The 23,527-nt window shown below is 54.6% G+C and overlaps 2 protein-coding genes across 2 annotated transcripts; both read right to left on the minus strand.

Annotated features, from left to right (window-relative positions):
- Positions 1–426: 426 nt before the first annotated feature.
- On the minus strand, positions 427–3,929 carry Lin7b (lin-7 homolog B, crumbs cell polarity complex component). The gene is made up of 6 exons (XM_042700498.1): positions 3,859–3,929; positions 3,338–3,456; positions 3,081–3,152; positions 1,887–2,096; positions 868–1,031; positions 427–533 (listed from the first exon to the last, which is right to left on the minus strand). The coding sequence occupies exons 1-6, from the start codon at positions 3,893–3,895 to the stop codon at positions 512–514; spliced, it is 624 nt and encodes a 207-aa protein (XP_042556432.1). The 5' UTR covers positions 3,896–3,929; the 3' UTR covers positions 427–511.
- A 1,264-nt stretch (positions 3,930–5,193) lies between these two features.
- Snrnp70 (small nuclear ribonucleoprotein U1 subunit 70) lies at positions 5,194–22,764 on the minus strand. Its single transcript, XM_042700497.1, has 10 exons — positions 22,547–22,764; positions 21,581–21,737; positions 19,186–19,248; positions 17,031–17,085; positions 13,682–13,746; positions 13,480–13,542; positions 11,320–11,401; positions 8,125–8,226; positions 6,057–6,144; positions 5,194–5,978 (listed from the first exon to the last, which is right to left on the minus strand). The coding sequence occupies exons 2-10, from the start codon at positions 21,725–21,727 to the stop codon at positions 5,315–5,317; spliced, it is 1,329 nt and encodes a 442-aa protein (XP_042556431.1). The 5' UTR covers positions 21,728–21,737; positions 22,547–22,764; the 3' UTR covers positions 5,194–5,314.
- Between the last annotated feature and the right edge of the window lie 763 nt (positions 22,765–23,527).

The raw sequence follows: 23,527 nt of genomic DNA on the forward strand, positions 1-23,527 counted from the left end.
TGAGTGCCTGAAGGGTGAGTGCACCTCCTCCTGCACCCCTGCGCCCGCCCGGGGAACTGCACGCGGCTCCCCCCGCCCCGACTCCCACGCAGACGGTAGTGCGACCTACGGGGCTCCCCTCCACCCCCACCCGGGCGGACCAAACTGATGGTTCGCTCCGCCCCGCCCACTGGCCCCAGCCGCGACGACTGGGGACTCCTTGGTAGATCGGCTTCAGAGGAGGAAGGGGGCAAGGGGCGTCGTCCTGGGTTCCACCCCCGCAGCCGGGGGTCCCAGCCTCCGCCCTCGGACTGGTCCAGAGGAGGGCAGCCTGCCTCTGCCTCCGCCTACTCCACCTCCGCCCCTCGCTCCCCCCGCCACGCGTTAAGACTCTTGTAACCCCCAGATGCTGGACAGATACACAGACACTCGGAGGAGGGTCAAAGATCTTTAAATAGAGAGCCAATGACAATAAACACTACCGGGGAGAGGAAGAGAGAGAAAGAGGGGGGAGGGGTCCGGATCTGGGGTTTCATCCTCGAGACTCCAAGGACCTGCAAGGGGAGGGGGGAAGATTGGGGAGCCAGGCTCAGGGTAGGGGGCTGGGGGCTTGACAGCAGGATTGGGGTTTGGCTGGCCCGAGACTAGGAAGGTGAGTGCAAGGGCTCCAGAGGGAGCAGGTGTCAGATGCCAGGGGCAAGAGGGAACCTAGAGGGTCCCCAGGGATTCTGGGAGAACGCATGGGCCAGGGAGGGGTGGGAGGGTCAGGATGGCCAATGAACGGAGGTGAGGGTGGCAATCCAGGTCCCAAGAGCCGCTGGCCTGGTTTGAGGGGCTGGGGCGGGGGGGTCAGTGGAGACCCCAGGGGTGCGATGGCCATGGGCTCACGAGTAGCTCTGGTGCTGTTGGCGCCGGCGGGCGGAGCGCATCTTCTCGAACCGGGCCTCCATCTCCTCCAGCACTCGCGGGGTATAGCGCACGACCAGCTTCACCGAGCCCTGGGCGGCCTTCAGCAGCTCCACGGCCTTCTCGTGCTGCTCACCCTCCACGCTCTGTAGGGCAGGGTAGGGCCACGCACACGCACACACCCACCTGGGCCTGCTGCCCCGCATGCCCCACCCGGGACTCAGAGCTACTGGGGAGGTTGAAGAGCAGAGCTAGAGAGCCCAAGGCCTCATGGGAGAATCATTGACTTCCGACTCCTAGTAGCTCCCAAAACCTCTAGCTATCATGTCAGAGCAGTCCCAAACCCCAGTGAGAGCATAGCCATGACCACCAGGCCCATTCCAGCCCTCTCCTTCCCATAAGTCCACTGACTTCCTGTTCTAACTTCTTCCTGGTCCCCACAGAACTGACTCCAAGCTCAGGCCTAGTCCTCTCATCCCTGAGCTCAAAGCCTCTCCCATTTATCCATCTCCCACAGTCACAGAAAGATGTTTCTGCACCCCCAAGCTAAGCCTATTCCTTGGCTTAGCCCCCCTGGGGACAAAAATCCCAGCTAAGAAAAACGTCTCACCAGCCTCCCAATAACCTGTCCAGTGTGCTTCCTTCAACTCTCTAACCACAAGTGATTTTAATTAGTCACATACCCCAGACCTCCATTAGAGCCAAATCCTTTCTCTTCCTCTCCGAGGAGTGGAGAATCACAGCCCTTACCTACAATATCCTCAGCCAAGATCACATTCTACCTTGTTTTCCTGAAGAACTCCTATTCACCCTTCAACACCCAACCCAATGTTTTTTCTTCTGCAAAAAAGTCCCTAGTCCTAATCCAGTTTGGGCTCCTTGAACAGCTACTTTTAGTCTTCCCCATTTCACAGCAGAACTGGCCACAGAGAGAGTGCTGAATGTCAGATAAACAGGACAAGCAGGGATGAGGCTACAGCCCTGCCCCAGCCCCCACTCACCACACCATTCACAGACAGCAGCTGGTCCCCTCGCTTGAGGCCACCATGGCGATCAGCCACGCCTCCAGGAATGACCCGGGAGATGTAGATGGGTGAGTTCTGTTCTTTGCCACCCATGATGTTGAAGCCCAGCCCCTCGTCAGTTTTGGGCAGCTCCACTACCCGAGGATGTGCATGGCCCTCGCTGGCTGTGAAGGCAGCCACCGTGGCCTGGGAGGGAGAAAGGACCCGGATGTGAGGGGTAGTCTGTGGTATGCATGAGAGCAATTTAGACTGAGGTCAACAGACCCCTGCCAGCCTCAACCAGGATCCCTGTGTGGTGGCTGCATCCCTGTCCTCCATGTACCTGCTTCAGAAATGTCATGTGAGAAAAAGTCTCTGTGTGTGTGTGTGTGTGTGTGTGAACTTGGGGCCCGAGTGCTGGTCTTTCAAGGCTGGCACTCTACCACTTGAGCCACAGCACCATTTCTGGCTTTTGATGGTTAATTGGAGATGATTATCACAGACTTTCCTGCCCTGACTGGCTTTGAATCCTGATCCTCAGATCTCAGCCTCCTGAATAACTAGGATTAAGGGCTTGAAGTGTCATCTAGCTCCATTTGCATCTTGAACACTCAGTACCTGCCAGTCTGGCTTTCTTATAGGCCTGGAAAGAACTGAGCCTCCAGGCAGCAGGGGTGGCCCAGAGAACTCTCCCAAGCTTTCTACTTAGTGACTCGCACTAGGGTGGCCTTCTAGGTAACATGCTGTGCTGGCCTCCGTGGGTTGCCTAAAGATGCCTTTGTATGACATTGAAATTAAAAACGCACAGTATTAAACATGATGACATATATGGGGTTATGCATATGTACACACAAATCGAAGAAAGGACAGCAGACTTAGAGGAGGAATCCAGTGCTGTAACTTCTTTGAACAACTAACCAAACCATTTAATGACATGAATACCAGAAACACATTGGGGGTGGGATGAGTGAACAAGGCGGGCACATGCATGGAGGAGGGGAAGCAAATACAGTCATTATACTCAAAATTATGGGCACTATTTAAAGGAAATTATAAATAAATGATCATAAGGCTGGCACAAAGATCTGGCAAATATCATAGAGGAGAAAACTGAGGGGCCTGGCTTCTGCAGGTACTGAGTTAGCCAGGGCGGTTCCGGGGCTGCCCTGAGCCAGGGGGTGGGGTGCTTACCTTGGCCGTGGCGTGAGCTCGGATCTCGGCACTGCCGGTGATGTCCAGCGTGTCGTAGAGTTGCTCGTACACCTGCGGGAAGACGCGGCCCGTCAGGGGTCCGCATGCTCCTTCCTCCCGGAATACAGGCGTCCCGGACTCTGGCCCCCGCCCCACCCCCGGGTCCCCCTCGCCCCCGCTGGGAGCCAGAGGAGACTGCAGCTCCCTACAAGGCCGAGCTCCCCGAGGCGCGGGCCGGGCCGGGGCCCCGGGCTCACCTCGCGGATGGCGGAGCAGAAGCGGCTCTGCAGGACTCGCTGGAGCGCCTGCAGCTTCTGCGGGGGCAGCTCCCCGCTGCGCTGCAGCCGCTCGAGCAGCTCCACGGCCCGGGACACGTCTGCGGGCCGGGGCGGGGCGGGGCGGCCCGGTCAGAGAAGCACGGAAGCACGCGGAGACCCCGCCGGGGAAGCGACGTGACCCGGAGGAAGGGCGAGGGCAGCGGCCCGGGAAGGGCGGCCATCCCGTTGGGGGCCTGCGGGGGCCCGGGACCCCCGCCCCGCTCCCCGACCGGCTCCGCGGAGCCCGGTCCGGGACCCCCGGCCCGGCCAGCCCGGGGGGGAGGGGGGGGAGGGCGAGCTGCCCGCCCCCGGCCCCTCCCACGCCCCCGCCCCCGCCCGCCGGCTCGCGCCCCGCCCACCCCGCCAGGGCCGCCCCCACCCCCCCACCCCCGCTGCCCCGGCCCGGCGGGCGGGGGGTCCCGGCCGGGTGGACGGCCCCCCCACACCCCTGGCGCGCTTACCCCGCTCCAGCCCCAGCGGCTCCACCAGCGCAGCCATGTCGGCGCCGCCGCCGCAGCGAGCCGCCCGCCTGCCCCGTGCTCCCGCCCCGTGCTCCCCGGCGCGGGGGCGGTGCCGAGCGAGGTCCCGCCCCGCGCCCCGCCCCCCGCCGCCGCGACGTCGCCGCCAGCCGCCAGCCGCGAGGTCGAAGCTGTCACCGCTCCCCGCGCAGCTTTGGCTCCCGTCAGCTCACCCCGACCCCGCCCCGGCCCTTCTCGCATTGCGGGTCGGGGGCGATGCCCTCTGCCCACCGCCCGCGGGAGGCCGGGGTCTCCCGACCGAAGCCCCGGAGGCCAGGGTCGCCCAGCGCGCGGGGCCGTGGGTGTGGACACGGGAGCACACAGCCACTCCTGAGCAAAAAGGGACATGGCCTAAGGTGTCTAAGGACGAGTGGGTTGGGGGACTGAAGCACGCGTGGCTTTGCCATCTCTGAAGAGATGCCAGGCGCGGTGAGCTGGAACTTGCTGTGAATATCTCCTTCAAAGATGAAGGCTGGACTAAAGCCTAGGCTTTTTAGTCTGATCAGTTTTTTGTATTTTTTGGGTCCGGTCATGGGGCCTGAACTCTGGGCCTGGGCGCTGTTCCTCAGCTCTTCAGCTCAAGGCTAGCACTCTACCATTTGAGCTACCACGCCACTTCCGGCTTTTTTCTTTTTGCTTATGTGGTGCTGAGGAATCGAACCCAGGGCCTCATGCATGCAAGGCAAGCGCTCTACCACTGAGCCACCTTCCTAGCCCCGTCTCATCAGTTTTGTGCTTGGCTGCTGCTGGTCTACCACGTGGACCATGCTTCCAGTCTGGAATTTTGCTTTTCTGCCCACTGGCTTCAAACTTCAATCTTCAGACCTCCAGTGCATCTGCTCAGGCTTTTTACACTCAGCTAGTTCCCGGGTGTCCTGAGGGAGGAGAGCGACCAATGACCGCTCACAGGCAGACATATCTTCTTGGGGCCCCCCTCAGTGAGCCCCTCGTTCTCACAGCCCCGTCCTTGAGCCAGCAATGCATCATCTCCATTGCTGGCAGATCCTCCTGTTTCTGCCTACCTCTCCTCCAAGCATGGAAGACACGGCCCCGCAGCCTCTGCGTGTCATCTGCTTCCCAGCCACCCCATCACCTCCCCTTTCAGGCACCCTAGCATTGAAGGTGTGTGCAAGGCTGGGGGAGGAGGGGAGTAAAGCTGGGCCGCAGTCCCCGTGGGGAACGGCCTTAGACCACACACCGGGGGAGGCGTTCTCAAGCAGTGAGCAGCTTCTGACCTGAGCCCAGAGCAGTGAGCAAGAAACCAAGGGACCCACTATGAACAGGAAATTAATTTTATTTTAAATCCAAGGGGCCAGAACAAAGAAACTTCTAGCCTTGGAGAGCAAACTGAGGCGGCCCGGGGCGGGGAGGACAGCGATGGCTGGGGAGGAACACATCTTCACTCGGGCGCCGCCTCCATCAAATACCCGTTCTCCGGAGCGAGGTACCCGTCGCCGCCCTCGGACTCCAGGTACAGGTCTCGGCCATCGCCGCCCAGGCCCTCCAGCCCGTTGTCCTGGCCCCCGCCACCGCCCCCACCTCGGGCCTCATCCCGGCCGCGCTCCCCGCCCCGCTCCCCCCGCTTGTGCTCGCGCTCGCGATCCCTCTCGCGGTCCCGGCGCCGCTCCCGCTCGCTCCGGTGGCTTCGCCGGCGCTCCCGGTCTCGATCCCGGCCCTTTTCCTCGGGGCCATCAGGGCCATCGGGACCAAGCTCTCCCGGAGGCCCGTCATCAGGAGGGGCGTCCCCGGCCTCGGAGGGCTCAGCCATGTCGCCGCCTCCGCCACCGCCTCCTCCACCCCGCAGCTCCTCCTTGCGCTCCCTCTCCCGTCGCGCCCGCTCCCGGCTCCGGCTGCTGCGCCGCTTGCGCTCCCGGTCCTTGTCCTTGCTCCGTTCCCTGGAGCGCCTCCGCTCGTCCTTGTCTCGACTCCGCGAGCGCCGCCGCCGGTCCCGGGAGCGGGAGCGCCGCCGCTCTCTCTCCTTGTCCCGCTCGCGGCTCCGCTCCCTGCGCTCCCGCTCGCGGTCGCGGTCCCGGTCCCTGTGCGGAAGCGGGGAGGGCCCGGGCCTGGATGAGATGGGTAGTGACCTGCGGTCTAGCCCACCAGGAAACCACCCGGTCCAGGACACAGGCCCCCAATCCTACCTCTCGTCGTAGCGGGACGTGTCGTCCCGGCCCGAATGCCGGATGTTCACGTCGGCCCCGCCTCTTCGGGTTCCACCCAGGCCGCCTCCTGCGGGCAGGCGGGCAGAGGCGCTCAGGGGCGGGGCGTAGGGGGGGAAGAGGCACTCAGGAGCGGGGGCAGAAGGAGGGGCCTCAGAAGGTAAACAGGCAGGAAAGCAAGCACTTCTGTAGGCCTAGGAGCCAGGTCCTGTGCACTCATCAACAGCCACCTTCTGCCCACACACCACCGGTGCTGGTGGACACCAGGTACCGCCCGACTCCGCCTGCCACAGGGCCTCCCGCAGCCCTGCCAGCCTCCTCACACCCAAGGCCCAGGGCCTCAAGTGGAAGTATCCCCTCTCCTAGGCCTCCCTGAGGCCCAAACTTCATGCCAAGTAGCCTGCAAGAGCTTTTCCTTCCCATCACCAACTACCCTGATGGCTCTTGCCTGGACCCCCTCCCCCATGCAACTTTCCATGCCCACCCACACCTGGTAGCCAGGTGCCAGGTCCTGTCCGTCCAAACAGATGCACCAGGAAAGGTGGTGCCAGGCAGCAGGCACACAGCACCTGTCACCTGAACAATCAGTTCCCACTGACAGCCGCTCCTTTTGGCCACTTGCTCTGCGGGTCCCCAGGACAGCATGTGGGACCAGCCCCCACGGGCCTGAGCCTGCCTCTGTCAGCACACTTCTACACTCCCTGCCAGGAAGGCAGCTTCAGTGAAGCAGGGCTGAGTTCCAAGGAATCACTTTTAATGACCAGAGAAAAAGGAAAAGGCTGACTGGATGCCAGGACATTCAGCAGGGCAAGGTGAGTGGCCAGGTTTCCACGGGTCACAACCCAGCTTTGGTGACACCATCAATGCTGGGATACAAACAGCCTTCTGTGGATCCTTTGTTTCCTGGCCACCGGTAAGCGGCTCTCCAGCACACACTACCATTTCTGCCTAGCTGCAGGCCTACAAACAACAAAACCAACCAGACATGTCTGACACTCCAAGCCGTGAGCCAAAAAGTAACCTTTCCTCCTTAAAGAGAAATAAAATCCCTTTATACAACTATTCTTTTTAATAACTAAATTTAAAAGAGACAATTACCACTTGTAAAACCTTGCCTTTGGGTTCCATGAGTAAAGGCTGGTGGCTGAATGAAGCCCGGCCCCTGTGGGAGGGGCCACCCACGCTGAGAGGAGAGCACCCAGCTCAGAGGCTCCGCCCTCCAGCCCACGGACACTTACTCAGCTCACGCACCTACCCAGCTCCGGCGGGGCACTAAGCCAAGTGACAGTGAAGGCTGGAGCAGCAGCCCCTGCACAGGGAAGAGCACCTTCTCTGACAACTGCCACCAGGCAGCTTCCACAAGGGCCTCCACTTGGGTCCAGGACCAACACCATGCCACCAGGCAGGCAACCCCACAGAGAACACAAACACACCGCTGCAGGGCCCGGCGTTACGTAGAGCTTGTGGCTGGTCACATTGGGCCAGGACCACGAGACATACCACAGATGCAGATCAGCTTTCTTTCCCAGCTCAGGAAGTCCACTGGCAGGGCAAGCCTCTGGACTCCCAAGGGACACCCACAGTGCTGAATCAACAGGCCCTTGCCCATTTCAGATAGCTCACGATACATTTCAGAGACTCACCACCAACCTTGAGTTGACCTTGACTGAGATAGCCTAGGACAATTAAGACAGAGAACCAAGTGCCAGAGGCTGCTGCTGCTACACAGCTGGTACCCAGAAGACACTGGCTGTTGATGAATGAACCATAAATGGGAAAAGCACAGTGGGAGCAGACCAGGGCATATACAAGTCCTATCGTGTCACAAGCCATGTGTGGCGTCAAATGTCCAAGCTCAGTGAACTGAGCATTCTAACACTGTCCAGGAGAGCAGGAGAAACAATGCAACAGCCGGTGGCTGGTCATGATTAGCCCTAGACCAGAGACACTCCAGTGGGAGAGGAGCTGAGATGGTGAACAGGTGAGAGGTGCCAAGAAGATGGAATGCAGGTGCAAGGGGGTGGGGGGAGAAGAGGCTGCACATGCTCACCTAGCCGCCGGGGCCTCCAGCCCTTCACAGTACGGCCCCTCTCCACGTCCACAAGGACCCTCCTGCCATCTATCTTCTTGCCATCTGCGTGCTTGTAAGCGGCTGCAACAGATTCGGGAGGGGGAGGGGAGAGGAGTCCCCAGAAGGTCCTCTAGTCAGGACAGGGACCGGTGATGCCACATCCCCACCCCACAGAGACCCTCATCATCATCACCACCACCATGGTCACACACACACACATATCCAACCAGACAGCCAGGCAACTGACAGCCAGACCAACCCTCTCCCGACCCTGTGAGAGGCCTGCTCCATCTCAGTGCCTGCTCCCTCCTCAACACCCCAATCACCATCAGGGACAGTATGTCCACTCCAATCACCACCCTGTAGACCTCTGGGTTACCCCCCCCCCTCCAACCAATGTGATGGAGCAGCCCCCTCCCATCAGGGTGGCCAAAGTTGCTGCAAAGAAACTGGAGGTTAATGCTGGACTCTGCTGTGGGGAGCGGGCTCCTCCACGACTGCAGGCATGCACCCAGGGACTGCATGCTGGGACAGGAGGCCCGACTGGGCCACCCCACGCCCCAGTTCACACCAGTTTTCTTTTTCTGTATGTTTTTTGGGGAGGAGGAGTTGAGTGTGAGGAAACAGACATCAGAACAGAAAATGAACCAGAAGGGGTGGGAGAAATCTTCAGGAAATGGCAGGGAGCAGAAAGACGGGTTATTACTCTCCCAGGGAGTCTGGAGGGGGTCCCCTGAGCAGGGGAAGTTGAGGGACACGTGCGGTGCTGCTGAAATTCCCTGCCTTGCCTTACCTGAGATGACTGACCCTGCCACTACCCAGCCCTGTCCTCTCCCCTCAAAGCCCCGCTAACAGTGCTGGGAGTCTGGCCCTTGCCTGGACCCACCAGGAAAGGGGGAGGGGCAGAGAGCAGGGAGAGGCCCAGAGCCCCCAGCCTCTGATCACCTGGGCTAGAGGGAAGGCCACAAAGTCCCTATCCCCCTCCCCAGCCTTGGCCTAGGGGACTCTCCTCAGTCAACCACAATACCCTGTCCCACCCCAGCCCACGCCCCCCCAAATAACAACCAGAGGAAGAGAAAAAGGTGCCATTTACCGATGCCGACCTTGCGGGTGTCCAAACCGAGCGGGATGGGGGGGGCTCGGCAACTCCTGGGGGCCTGGCGAGGAGGCGGGCTTCCCGGGGAGGGGGGACACGGGACCGCTTACCTGGAGCCCCCAAGCTTACCTGAACACGCGCACAGACCCCACCCCCACCCCCACAGGGTCTGCTAAAGCTACAGGGAAGGGAAGTTGGGGCTCAGGGAGCCCCTAGGAGGAGGAACCACATCTCCTGCACCACCTGGAGACAGGTGGAGGAATAAAGTGGTGGACCCCATAGAAAGCTCACTGAGGGGGCTGACATGGAATGTGGGGGGTCTGACCTGCTTGGACTGAACAAGGAGGCCGGGAGGCCTCGGAATGCCTGCCACTCTCACCAACGCCCAATTCTGGACACACACTCAACTAGGCACAGGCCCACCACCCACAGTACCACCACCAGCTCCACACGCCCTCCCCCCAGCTCCCCTCCCAGCGCCCGCTGCAGCTCCAAGGCTGGCACGCAGGGGACGCACACTGGGGTCCAGGAGATGGAGTGCTGTCCGCGCTCCGAGGAGGGGCCACTTGGCCCCTGAACCCAGAGGAGGGGGAGGAAGGAACTTAAGGACTGGGGGTCGGAGTCAAGCACAGGAAGCCTGAAAGTGAGGGTTCAGTGTCCCAAACCCCAGGAGACCCAACCCAGGAGGAAGAGTGAAAATGTGATTGTGTCATCTAGGCTTCTCTCTCTCCCGCTCTCTACACCTGGCTCGGTGACACAGTGGCAGGTGTGGAGTGAAGACCTCCTACACCTTCAGGCGGACGAGGCTGCTGGGCAGCTGCCTCTCAGCCCCTCCCACACAGGCCCAATTCCATGCATCTTGGGGGGCTCCTGAACACTTCTGGATTACAGCGAGGCAGTGCGGCCAGGCCCCTCGGGAGACCACAACTATGCTAAGGCAGGTAGAGGAGGGGGCAGAGTACCCTGAAACTAGCAGCCAAAGACCCTCCAGGGCCACCACAGTGACTGCCCCCTGGAAGCACTGGGGGACAGGGAATGACAGGCTGAAGGGTTCCACACAGAGCCCTGGCCCAAGCATACCCCGGCCCCAGTGTTTCTGCCACCTTGCTGCTAATGTCTCCAAGCTGGGTAAGTCAAGGGCAGGGTGGACCCGACCAGAGGCCTGCTGTCTTTCCCATCAAGGCCCACCTTTCCCTTGTGGGATCAGCAAGACTGTTGGAGAGCATATGGATGGGACAGGAGGAGCAAAGGGCACCCCAACAAGGAAAGGGCTGTGGGTGCGGGGAGGCTGAGGGGTGGCCGGGGCGGGAGGAGGGGCGCCTCGCTGCTCCTGAGCTGCCTGGCTAAGCTGGGCTGGTGTGCGGTGCTGAGTGATCTTACCCATGATACAAACCCTTATACCAACCATACACTGAGGTGTTGTAAGGGGAGCGTAAGCATCAGCTGCAAGCCAGCTGCGTGGTGGCTGCAGTGACAATAAGAACAGTCAATTAATACGGCGGCCCCTGGACACGCCGCAGCCCTGCCCGCCCCCACCCATCCAGCCCTGCCCATGTGGACGCCGCGCAGCCTCAAAGGGGCTTTGGAGCTGTGGGGACAGGCGCTAAAAACGCCCACCAGCCCACTGCCCACTGGGGAATAGGGTGGGGTCAGGGGTGGGGAGGCGGAGGGTCGGGTGGCCCAGCCCCAGATCTACTGGGGAGGGGGAAGAGAGGGCAGGTTCAAAGGCCAGTCCTCATTCCAACTTGGCTGTCCCCAAGCCAGTGGGGAAACCATGGGGAGAGGCTCCCCAAACATCCGACCCATCCCCCCACCTCCAGCTGGCCCCAGCCCCCACCCGATTCCCTCCTGGCCCCTGAGGTTCAACGTGTGACACTTACCTCCCCGGGCTCACACACACACACGTTGTGGGGGATTTGGTTTTTTTTAAAAAACACGTATATAAAAAAAAAAAAGATATATCAGAAACAGAGGGAGGAGAGACATTGCTAATGTCAGGCGTGGCGAGGGGAGGGACAGACGCGGGCCGGGCAGCAGAGGTGAGAGGCTCAGGGAAGGCGGAGGCGCGCAGTACTCACAGTGCATGTCTCGCTCGTGTTCGTACTCAATGAAGGCGTAGCCGCGGGGCTTTCCTGACCGCTTACTGTAGACCATGTGTATCTGCAAGGGGGTTAGGCCAGTCAGTCCTGCCACTGGGACACCCCCACCATTGCTGAATCCCCGGGCCAAGCCCTGGTCCCAGGAGGCCAGTAACATCTTCAGGCCTATGACACCTTTCAAGAGCTTCGAGAGACTTCAATTGTACTGACCAGAGCAAAGGGTGAAAAGCAGAGCTCTGGGCAGAGGCAGCTTTCCAGAGAGAGGAACTTGAAATCAAGCCCTGAGCCTGTTAACTGGAGCCGTGGGAATGAGGGACAAGAGGGCTCAGGAGAGGCAGCCTGGAGGGATGCAGACCATGGCTCCACATGGATGCAGATAAGGGCACAGAGGCCAATGGAGAGGCAGACACTGGGGTTCACCAAATGCCCTTAAAGCCAGCCTAGGCAAAGCCTCCAAGGAACTAAGAAAACATGCTGCGAAAAGGGCCAAGAGACACACACTCTACAGATTTGGGGACGGGCATTCTGAATGCTGAGAGATCAGGGGAATGCTAGAAAAAAGGAGGGCGTGCATGCAGACACACAACCCAACACAAGCAAAGCCAGGGAGACCAGAGGGCACGTAGTGTAACTGTAAGAAGATCTTACTACGAAGAGGGCAGCAAGGGACAGGGATGGGGGAAGGTGTGTAGCCACATGAGGAATGAAGGGACACAGGAAAAAACCTCTGGAAAGCTAGTCTCTAGCTTCTGGACCTCTGTCCAGACATATGAGGGAGCCACTGGAGGGCCCTGGCCTGCTCTGGGACTCCGTGGGGGACAGACTAATTAGGCTATTAAGTATAGCTATTGGGACAGACGGGGCCTGGATGAATGAGGGAAAACTTCTATGAGATGAAACCACTTGAACTGATTTATAAAGGATGCTAATTCTTCATCTGCATCACTAACTCAGTGGGGCCACACCATGGATGGGTATGGTCCTGAGCTCATCTGGTCTTAGGATTTGAACTCTAGAACCCTGAAGCCTCTGAGCTTCAACGGATATTCCAAACTGACCACAAGTGGAACCAGAGGAACGAGGTCAGAGTAAAGGCTCCTTTTGAGGCCTTAAACACCAGACCTGAGCTGGGCAAGAGGCTCAGCCCTAGAACACTTGTATAGCAAAGCCTGGGTTCCATTTACAGGATTGCAACAAATAAAAACAAAACTGAAAGTCATTTCCCAATGCCCAGGAATAGACACCTGTGACCTAAGCACTCAGGAAGCTGAAGCAATAGAATCATTAGTTCAAGTCATGAACGTAGCCTAGGCTACATTTTTGAGACCCTAAGTCAAAATGAGTAAGTAAATTATAATGGAAAACAAAAAACAAAGAGGAAACACTATGGCACTATTTCCCTGAGCGCCTCAAACCAGTCCCAGCCCAAACAACATGCATGCCCATGTGCATGATGGCCTCAAGCACACCACAGCCCCCAGGGAAAGGGAGGCAGGCCTGGGACAGTTAAACAACTTTCAAATGTAGTAAAGAAGCCTCAGAGCTTTGCTCTAGAACTATAGTCAGAGGCTGTTTTTGATAAAAGGTCAAACAACAGATATGTCCAGCTCTTAAGGGCCACAGAACCTGTTATAACTTCTCAGTTCTGCACCCCAGTAATAACAAAAAAATACGGAAACTAATGCTCCTGCTTAGCTATGTACTAACAAAACTACTTACATACACAAGCATGGCTCACTTGTTTCTGAGTTAAATCAACAAGGAGTCATACTTCCCCCATTTTATTTGCACTACTCAGCTGCATAGGACATAAATCCAGGCCCTGAATGACACTGCCCGTTGGGCTGGGAACCCAGTGGTCTCCCTCCCATTCAGACTAACCTATACCTATACCCCATAAACTTCTAACTCAAGCCCAATTTACTCTTTTTTTTTTTTTTTGCCAATCCTGGCATTTGAACTCAGGGCTTGGGCAGTGCCCCTGAGTTTCTTTTGCTCAAGACTAGCACTTTACCACTTGAGCCATAGCACCACTTCCAGCTTTTTCTATTTATGTGGTACTGAGGAAATGAACCCAGGGCTTCATGCATGCTAGGCAAACCCTCTACCACCAAGCCATATTCCCAGCCCCCAACTTACTCTTTTGATGGGTCCATACACTTCAAACTCTCTCCGAAGTTTAGACTCTGTTGTGTCATAGTTCTACAAAGAGATAGATAGAAGTTAGATGGAAAAAAGGAGACAAAGAACTCTTTAACAGTTGAGGATGACTTGACATCCTCTGTCCACATGCAGGCTTTCAGCAGCTCAGGGTTCCCAGGACTGGGGGCTGGGGACTCACCACTCTAGCCACGAAGAGAGTCTTGAAGGCATCACCCTGAGCATTGGGATCATTGTGAGGGTCCCCTGTGTAGGAAGAAGAGAATCTGCAAGTAGATGGTGTCTGCAGTCTCAGGTAGCAGGGCATGTAGATATGGATGGACAGAAGCCAAGAAAACAAAAAGATGGAACTGGGAAACCAGGTGCTAGTGGCTCACACCCCTAGCCCTAACCACTCAGGACAACATCTGAGTCAGGGCAGCTGGAGCAAGAGTCTGTGAGACTCATTTCCAATTAAGCACCTGAAAACTGAAAGTAGCACCATTGCTCAAAGTGCTAGCCTTCAGAGAAAAAAGCTCAGGGACAGCACCCAGATCCTGAGTATAAGCCCCACAACTGACCAATGTTGTCAGACACCTTGTATTCATATACTGTTTTGTAGAATGGGAACTTCTTTGTACAACTACTTAAAGATAACAATAATAAAAAGGTTAAAAAAAAAAAGAAACAAAGGGCTGGGAAGGTAGCTCAGTGGTAGAGTGCTTGCCCTGCACGCATGAGGCCCTGGGTTCGATTCCTCAGCACCACATAAGCAGAAAAAGCCAGAAGTGGCACTGTGGCTCAGGTGGTAGAGCGCTAGCCTTGAGCTGAAGAGTTGAGGGATAGTGCCCAGGCCCAGAGTTCAGGCCCCATGACCGACAAAAAAAAAAGACAAGACAAAAGGGAACCAAAGAAGCCCCCAACTGGAGGAATAGTTGGTAACCTAGCAACTTTGGACATATCCTTGTCTAAATTTCCTGAATCATGGTGGCCTTTACGTAACTGATAAACAAGTAAGGACAATAGGGTTAAGGATGACTTAAGAAGGCAGGGTAAGGTAGTACTAAATTTAGTCACTTCAAACCTACATACCCACCAGACCCCATCACTTAGGTGCAAGATAATCTGAGCAGTAACTAAGCCCACTAGGGCTTCTCTGGAGACAGCCCCATCTCAAGGTTGACTTCCTCCTCCTCTTTACCTTATGGAGCCACACTGCCACCCACTGGATACGAGTAGAAACTACAGCCATGGGAAAACCTGTGATCAAGCAGTCTCAAGGTTGGGAATGAAAGCCATCCAGTGCTATAGCACTATAGACTAAGCTGGTCCTGCAGCTTCTGGGAGGAGCTGGAGCAAATGAGAAAGCGTACCAGAATAGATTTCTATTGCAGCCTCATCTCTTGAAGACAAGGAATGGTACTATCTGGCCATAAGAGAACGACCATTTCCAAAGACAAAAGCTAAGAGTCTATGAAAAACTAACTCTCCTGCATGCGATGGCATGCTGGTAATAGGAGCAAGGGGCTGAAACCAAGAGGATCACTAGTTCAAGGCTAGTCCTGGCTACATAGTAAGCCCTGTCTCAAAAACAAAAAAGAGGGCTGGGAAGGTGGCTCAGTGGTAGAGTGCTTGCTTCGCGTGCATGAGGTCCTGGGTTTGATTCCTTATTACCACGTAAGCAGAAAAGGTCAGAAGTGGCGCTGTGGCTCAAATGGTAGAGTGCTCGCCTTGAGTTGAGAGCTGAGGGATGGCGCCCAGGCCCAGAGTTCAGCCCCACAAATTCTGAGTGATTTGCTAGGTAATGCCTGGAAGCAAGTCCTTTTTACCAAATACAGTGGCCTGGCCCACAAAGTGGTGACAAGCCTCTCCAGGACCCTAAAGACACTGCTGGCTGCACAATGGAGGCCTCTGTTCCATGGGATAGTGTTACATTAAGAGCACTGAGAGAATATGAGAAAAAGAACATTAATAATTTATTGAGTGCATACTTTAGTCCTGACAGTGTTAGGTACTGAGATTTATTTTTCACTATTTTGCAAATGAAAGCAAAATAAAACAACCTGAGATATGGAAAGGAGGAGGTATGGAAGGGGAGGGATCAGTCCAGGGTTGAGTCTCTAAGGACTGGACTTAATTATAAAGTTGGAAACCTCACTAGGCTTTTAGAGAGGTAAGCTAATACCTCAGAACTCTCTTTTTGTAGAGTACTCAGCCTTGATAAGCCTCTTTTTTTATCTTAAAAATAAAATGGGAGTCAGGCACCAATGGTTCACATCTGTAATACTAGCTACTGCAGAGGCTGAGATCTGAGGCTCATGATTCCAAGGCAGCCAGGACAGGAATGTCTGTGAGACTCTTAGCTCCAATTAACCACAAATAGTCAGAAGTAGTGCTATGGCTAAGTGGTAGAGCACTAGATTTGAGCACAAAAGTTCAGGGATAGCATCCAGGTGAAGTTCAAGTTCCAATATCAGCACAAAAGAAGAAAACAAAAACATCAAGCACCAGTAGCTTACATCTGTAACCCTAGCTACTCAGGAAGCTGAGATCTGATTGACTGTAGTTCAAAGTCAGCCCAGACAGGAACGTTCTTAAAGCTCTTATCTCCAGTTAACTACCAGAAAAGCAGGAAGCGGCGCTGTGGCTCAAGAGGTAGAACGCTCAGCTTGAGTTCAAGAGCTCAGGGACAGTGCCCAGGCCCTGAGTACAAGCCCCACAACCAACAAAACAAAAACCATCAAGGAAAATTAAAATGGAGCAACCAGGTGTGATTTTGCATACTTCAGTCCCAGCACTTGGGAAGCTAAGAGAGGTAGGTAACAAAGTACATCAATGTCCAGGTGCTGGTGGCTCATGCCCATTATAATCCTGGCTACTCATGAGGCTAAGATCTGAGGATCACAGTTCAAAGCCAGCCAAGGCACAAAGGCTGTGAGACTCCAATTAACCACCTAAAAACTGAAAAGTGGAGCTGTGGCTCAAAGTGGTAGAGCATTAGCCTTGAATGAAAATGCTCAGGGATTAGTGTCCAGGCCCTGAGTCCATGCCCCATGAACAACAATGACAACAAAGTACATCAGTGCTTATAAGCCCATGTCCTCCAACCATGATGTGTTCACTCTAACAAAGGACCAACAGATGTTAGTATGTGGCCATCCTTAGCTTTTGGTTAATAACTCCACTGTACTGGCCCTACTCTATTCAAGTTTCTCCTTTCCTAAAAGGGATGGGACACAGGCAGTGCAGGGGATGGGGAGATGGAGCCGGGTCTAGGACTGACCCACTGGCCAATACATCAATACCTCAGCCTGTTAAGATTCAGCCAGCCTTCATAGACTCTGAACTGCTGACATTTTCCCTCCTGCCAACCCCTGCCCTCTCCCTTCCTGCTTAAAAGCCTAAACCCAAAAGCAGTGCTAGCTAGGCAAGTGGGCCATAGTGGTAAATCAATGAACCTCTTTTTCCAAAAGAAAACTCTAGGAAATCTGGGAGCCAAATGTGACCCGGGAAGAGAAACTTAAGGGGATCTGAAGGAAGATGACACTTACACATTTTTAGCTCTGTTTCCACTTCCTGCTGCCTCCGCTCAATCTTTTCTCGTCTCTGTCAGGGGAAAAGAGGAAAAATGAGACAAAAGTGCCTTGAAAACCAGGTGCGGGGGGTGGGGGGTGAGGGCCTTAGGGCTGGGAAGGTGGCTCAGTGTTAGAGTGCTTGCCTTGTAACGCATGAGACCCTGAGTTTGATTCCTCAGCACCACATGAACAGAAAAAGCCAGAAGTAGTGAGCTGTGGCTCAAGTACAGCGCTCAAGGACAGCGCTCAAATCCAGAGTTCAGGCTCCACAACCAGCTTCCTAGTGTTTAGGGGTTCATCAATGTGACCTGTGTCACAGCATTCACCTTGTGTTTGCTAAAGTGCACTATGGGAATTGCTTTTTCTTACCAAAATGGGTTCACTATTTTGAACTTCTTTTTAAAAAAAAAAATAAGCCAGGCATCTGTGGCTCACGCCTTTAATCCTAGCTACTCAGGAGACTAAGAGCTGAGGATCTGGGTTCAAAGCCAGCCTGGGCAGTAAAGTCCATGAAACTATTTTTTTTTTTTTTTGTCGGTCATGGGGCTTGAACTCTGGGCCTGGGCGCTGTCCCTCAGCTCTTCAGCTCAAGGCTAGCGCTCTACCACTTGAGCTACAGCGCCACTTCCGGTTTTCTGGTAGGTTATTGGAGATAAGAGTCTCACGGTCTCTCCTGCCTGGGCTGGCTTTGAACCGTGATCCTCAGATCTCAGCCTCCTGAGTAGCTAGGATTACAGGCGTGAGCCACCAGCGCCCAGCTCTTTTTTTTTTTTTTTTTTTTTTGGGGGGCCGGTCGTGGGGCCTGAACTCTGGGTCTGGGCGCTGTCCCTCAGCTCTTCAGCTCAAGGCTAGCACTCTACCACTTGAGCCACAGCGCCACTTCCGGCTTTTTTCTTTCTGCTTATGTGGTGCTGAGGAAATCGAACCCAGGGCCTCGAGCATGCAAGGCAAGCGCTCTACCACTGAGCCACCTTCCCAGCCCCAAAGTCCATGAAACTCTTATCTCCAATAAGCCATCAGAAAACCGAAAGTAGGGCTGCAGCTCACGTGGTAGAGGGCTAGCCTTGAGCTGAAGAGCTGAGGGACAGCGCCCAGGGCCCAGAGTTCAAGTCCCACGACTGACCAAAAAGAAAGAAAGAAAGAAAGAAAGAAAAAAAAAAGCTATCCTGTCCTGTATGCTTCTCTAAGAGAAAGTGAATTTGGGGACTTATTTTGTGAGCATCCTATTTTCCTGCCTACCATGATCTTGTTCAAAACATGTAGAGAAGCCTTTTGTGCTCACCAACAGACGCCTCCTTTGTATCAACTCCACTTCTTGTAAAAGGTGGAAGGGAAACCTTGTAGAAATTAAACAATAACGCCTAGTCCAAAAAAAAAAAAGGGTGCTGGTAACAAACGTTTGTATCCTAGGATCATGGTTCTAAACCAGTCAAGTCAGGAAAGTCCAAGAGACTCATCTCCAATCACAGAAAAAGCTGAAATGAAAATGTGGCTCAAGTGGGTGGTAGAATGCTATCCTTGAGCAAAAAGGAACTCTAGGACCAGGCCCAGGCCAGAATTCAAGCCCCAGGTCAGGCCAAAAAAAAAAAACAAGCCTGATCGAGATGGTGGCTAATGCCAGTAATCCTAGCTACTCAGGAGGCTAAGGTCTGAGGTTCAAAGTCAGCCTGGGCAGGAAAGTCTTTGAGACTCTTATCTCCAATTAACTACCAGAAAAATGAAGGGGTACTGTGGCTTAAGTGTTAGAATGCTAGTCTTGAGGTGAAGAGCTGAGGGACAGCACCCAGGCCAGAGTTCAAGCCCTATGACACACACACACACACAGACACACACACACAGACACACACACACAGACAGACACACACACACACACACACACACACGGAGCTATGGCTCAACTGGCAGAACTAGCCTTGAGCACAAAAGCTTGGGGAGGTACTCAGGCCCTCAGTTCAAGCCCCAGGACCAGCACCCAAAAAAAAAAAAAGCTGGGCTGGAGGTATGGCTCAAATTGGTACCGTGCAAGCCATGAGTAAGAGAGCTCAAGCCTTGGTATTGGCACAAGGAGGGAGAGACCACTTGAAGAAAGTAGCTAAAAAGACCTAAGGTTAGGAGACAAAAATTGACATACCTTCCTCTCCATACGTTCCTCCCGGGTTTCTGCACGGGTTGGAGGCGGGGCATCTCGAGGGTCCTGGACACAAGAAGAAAGGTGACAAAAGTGTGGGCACTCAGGAATATATCAAGGAACACGCACCAGGGAAATAAGAGTATCAACCCCTTTCTATGCATACTCCACGTCCAACTAAAAAAATGCAACCCCACAGATCCCGGGTCTCAGAAGAGGCAGGGAACAGCACTGACCATAAGCTGGTCTATGACAAGGTAAATACAAAAATCTGAATTAGCTGGGCACCACTGGCTCACACTGTAATCCTAGCTACTTAGGAGGCTGAGATCTGAGGATCATGGTTCAAAGCCAGCCCAGGCAGGAAAGTCCGTGAGACTCTTATCTCTCATAAACCACTAGAAAACTGGAAGTGGCGCTATAGCTCAAGCAGTAGAGTGCTTGCCTTGAGCTGAAGAGCTGAGGGATAGCTCCCAAGCCCAGAGTTTAAGCCCCATGACCAAAAACAGTAAAATAAAATAAAAAATCTGAATCATCAGCCAGACACCGGCGGCTCACACCTGTAATCCTAGCTACTCAGGAGGCTGAGATCTGAGGATCACGGTTCAAAGCCAGCCCATGCAGGAAAGTCCATGAGACTCTTATCTCCAATAAACCACTCAGAAAACCAAAGTGGAGCTGTGGCTCAAGAGGTAGAGCGCTAGCCTTGAGCTGAAGAGTGCAGGGACAGCACCCAGGCCCAGAGTTCAAAACCCATGATTGACAAATAAATAAATAAATAAATAAAAATTCTGAATTATTCACAACCTTGTACAGTAATTCCACTGTAACTTTATGTGCACTGGCCCTAATAATATGAAGTTAGTGGTATTTTTTGCTGGTTTTAAAAATAAACACCAGGGGCTGGGAAGGTGGCTCAGTGGTAGAGCACTTGCCTTGCATGCATGAGGCCCTGGGTTCGATTCCTCAGCACCACATAAGCAAAAAAAAAAGCCGGAAGTGGCGCTGTGGCTCAAGTGGTAGAGCGCTAGCCTTGAGCTGAAGAGCTGAGGGACAGTGCCCAGGCCCAGAGTTCAGGCCTCACGACCGGACCCAAAAAAAATAAATAAATAAACACCAGAAGAAGGACACTGCATTTATAAAATATCAGTCTACAATGGACTGCAAATATCCCCCTCCATAGACAATCAGAGTAGCATTGGAACAGGTGACACCTAACAACACAATAAGGCTTGTGTCTCCCACATTTAGAGCACATGCTGTTTCTCACAGCCCTGAGTATGGTTTCCAGAAGACAAAGAGCCTGACGATGTGATAGAAGCAGTGACAGGGGGCTCTGGCTACAACTGCCAAGAACAGGAAGAAGCCAGCAACCACAGAAGCTGATGATAGCACAGGTCCTCTGAGAGCAGACAACTAGACCCACTCTGAGGTTCCAGAACAGCTTAAAGATCTCCTCAGCATCTCACTGTCTCATTAAATACGAACTGGCACAGGACTTGTACCATCAAAGGGTGCCACTGGCCTATACCCATTAAATTAATTCATTTGGCCAATAACATTTCCCAAGGGCAGGTTCACCTAGGTTTAGCAATACAACTTTCTGTTAGCTAAATTCTGCTTGTCAACTCCAACTTTCTTCCCTACACAATTTCAAATGTTCCTCATGGGACAGCTGGGCTGTGTGCCAGCATTTCTCAGGTGTGCTCTGATGGTGGATGTGGACCTTTCTCATTTTTCAAACAAAAGAACAGAGGCCTAGGAGGTCAACTTGTTTATTTGTTTACCCTCAAGCCCACAGCCTTATTAGCACTCTTATTGCCCACTGCTATCAACACTTGTCCTCTCAGTTAGAAAATAGTAAACACAGTAACCAATGCTGACAGGTACCCACTGCTTTGTGTCAAACTCTTTGACATTAATTCTGTCAGGATCATGAGCATGTTACTGTAGCTTCTTGGTAAACACAAAGAAACCAATGCATCAAGAAGATACAACACTGGCTCAAGGTCACACAGCAGATAAATGGCATGGGCCAAGGACTGAGTGCACAGCCCCATCTTTTTTTTTTTTTATTGTGAAAATACTGTACAGAGGGATTACAATTACATGGGCAAGATACAGAGCTCCATCTTTAACCATTACTGACTTCCAAAAACCCACACAAGGCATGGATGGTGAATAAGGAAATAGAGTGTGAATTTGATCAAAGGATATATGTATGGCTATCACAATGGATCCCCCACTGTACAATTTTTTGTTGTTAAAAGTTAGGGACACTTAGGATGAGAAAAGTCACCTCCCCGAAATCACCCTGCTCGAAAGGACCAGCAACTGGCCTTCTCAATCCAAACCACTGCCCACCAGAACCCATTCCTAGGCTGTTGAGAGCACTCACCTCAAACTCTCTGATGTATGGCGCAATGCCACAGTAAGGTTGGTTGTGATGTTTTTCATGTGGCAGCTTCTCCAAGGGTGGCAGATATGGGATGGGGTCACGGGGGGCAAAGAGGGCCAGGAGGTTGGGTGGCAGGAACTGGGTCATCTTGCCAAGTCTGAGAGCAAAAGGAAGACAGCCTTATGTTAGGGTGGGAGTGGATGGGGCACATAGATCCCCTATTGCTCCTTCTCGGTCAAAAAGATGAGGAAAAGGGTAAGAAGGAAGCCTTAGTACCACAGCAGGCTCTGGAAAGATAGGGTGCCACCCTACCACTTCAGGAGAGGGGGGGGGGGGTGAGGGCAAATCTGCATGTGAACACCGAGCGACGGTGGGAGCACGAAGACAAAGGCTAATGAAAAAAACAAAAAAAAGACTAAAAGGGTTTCTGAGGATGAAGTCTCTGTGTCCTAAGCGACACGCTGGGGGAGTGAGAACTTCCCCCAGAGGCTTATGGGGAAACTAAGGATCCGGAGCAGACCCAGAGTAGTGGTCCCACACCTTGGAAATTAAGAGGCAGGGGTCTCTCGGGACTTAAGGCGGGAAGTCTCAGAGCAAGAGGAGTCATGAGGAGCAGAATGCCCCCTCCCGTCAAGCCAGAGGTTTGTGGGTAATGGATCTGGGCTACCGGCGGCGATAGGAATTATGGGTAAGGGTCCCGGCCGCCTCAGAAAGGCGATAAGGTAAAAAGGCAACGCACCGCAAGGGCCTGTGGGTAGAGGACGCCGAAGGCGGGGGGGGGGGGGGGGGGGGGGGGTCGCTGAGGAAAGAGGGCGCGAGTGTCCAGAGGACTCTGGGTAAGGGGCTCCAAAGAGTGCTGAGGGAGGTCGCGGGAAGGGGGTCGGGCCGCGGGGAAAGAGACTGAGGCCCACCGCGGGGCCTTGTGGGTAGCGGTTCCGTTCCCCGTAAGGCCACTTGGTCACTCACCCGCCGCGCGGCGCCCTCCTTGGCCTGACGTTAGTCCCGGGGCTCGCGGCGGCGGCTGCGGCGGCCCCTCAGCAACCAGGACTCCCACTCCGGCTTCGACTCGGTCGGAGCCCGCGTCGCTGTTCTCCGGTCTCCAGCCTAGCGCGCGCACCAGGCCGCTACTCCACAGCCCGCGCGGCCTCCGCTCACGACGGGAACAGGGGGTGGGTCCCGGACTCAAATCCCTCCGCCGCCTCATTGCGCACGCGCTGCTCCCGTTAGGCGCCGCCCACACAACCAACTAGCCCCCCGCTAAGGGAAGGACGCATGCGCGAAACTACTACCTCCGCCTTCCCGCGTCTTCAACTTCTCTGCCGCGGCTGCTCGGCCGTCGCACTACGCAGGCGCATTCACCAGCGAGCGCCGGCCTCCACCTCGCGCTCTCGGCTCCAACTGCCTCAGTATGCGATGCTCTTCCCGATGCCCCGCCCCTTCATCTTAGCACTTCCCGGATCTTTTGCGCATGTGCTCGTGGCATTCTGAGTGTATCCCTCCGCGGCGAAAGAGTCCTTACGTGAAGAGTCGTTTGCTGGCCCATCAGTAATTTTTTTTTTTTCTTTTTTGCCAGTACTGGGGCTTGAACTCTGGGTCTAGGCTTGCTCAATGCTGGCGCTCACCGCTTGAGCCATAGCGCCATTTCTGGCTTTTTTCTGCGATTAATTGGAGATACAATTCTCACAGACTTTCCCGCCTGGGCTGACTTGGAACCGCGATCCTCAGATCTCAGCCTCCTGAGTAGCTAGGATTACAGATGTGAGCATCGGTGCCAGGCTGTTTAGGCATTGTTTAGGCTCCGGGACACACGGCACGTGACAAAAATCTTCCTATGGGAGCTGAAAAAGTGCAGGGGAAGCTGGGCTCCGTATTTCCCTCCTGTAATCCTAGCTACTCGGGAGGCTGAAATCTGAGAACCCTGGTTCAAAGCCAGCCTCGGTGGTAAAA

The sequence above is a fragment of the Dipodomys spectabilis genome, unplaced genomic scaffold (genome assembly GCF_019054845.1).
Source record: "Dipodomys spectabilis isolate Male_0828 unplaced genomic scaffold, ASM1905484v1 ptg000266l, whole genome shotgun sequence".
Classification (NCBI taxonomy): domain Eukaryota; kingdom Metazoa; phylum Chordata; class Mammalia; order Rodentia; family Heteromyidae; genus Dipodomys; species Dipodomys spectabilis.

Coding starts and splice junctions, on each gene's coding strand:
- Lin7b (XM_042700498.1), bottom strand. CDS start 3,895: ATGGCTGCGCTGGTGGAGCCGCTGGGGCTGGAGCGGG. Junction 2,097..3,080: donor GAGCTCACGCCACGGCCAAG/GTAAGCACCCCA, acceptor TCTCCCTCCCAG/GCCACGGTGGCTGCCTTCAC. Junction 534..867: donor CAACAGCACCAGAGCTACTC/GTGAGCCCATGG, acceptor CTCCCCTTGCAG/GTCCTTGGAGTCTCGAGGAT.
- Snrnp70 (XM_042700497.1), bottom strand. CDS start 21,727: ATGACCCAGTTCCTGCCACCCAACCTCCTGGCCCTCTTTGCCCCCCGT. Junction 17,086..19,185: donor AGGAACGTATGGAGAGGAAG/GTATGTCAATTT, acceptor TTCCCCTGACAG/AGACGAGAAAAGATTGAGCG. Junction 6,145..8,124: donor CTGGAGGCCCCGGCGGCTAG/GTGAGCATGTGC, acceptor GCCTGCCCGCAG/GAGGCGGCCTGGGTGGAACC.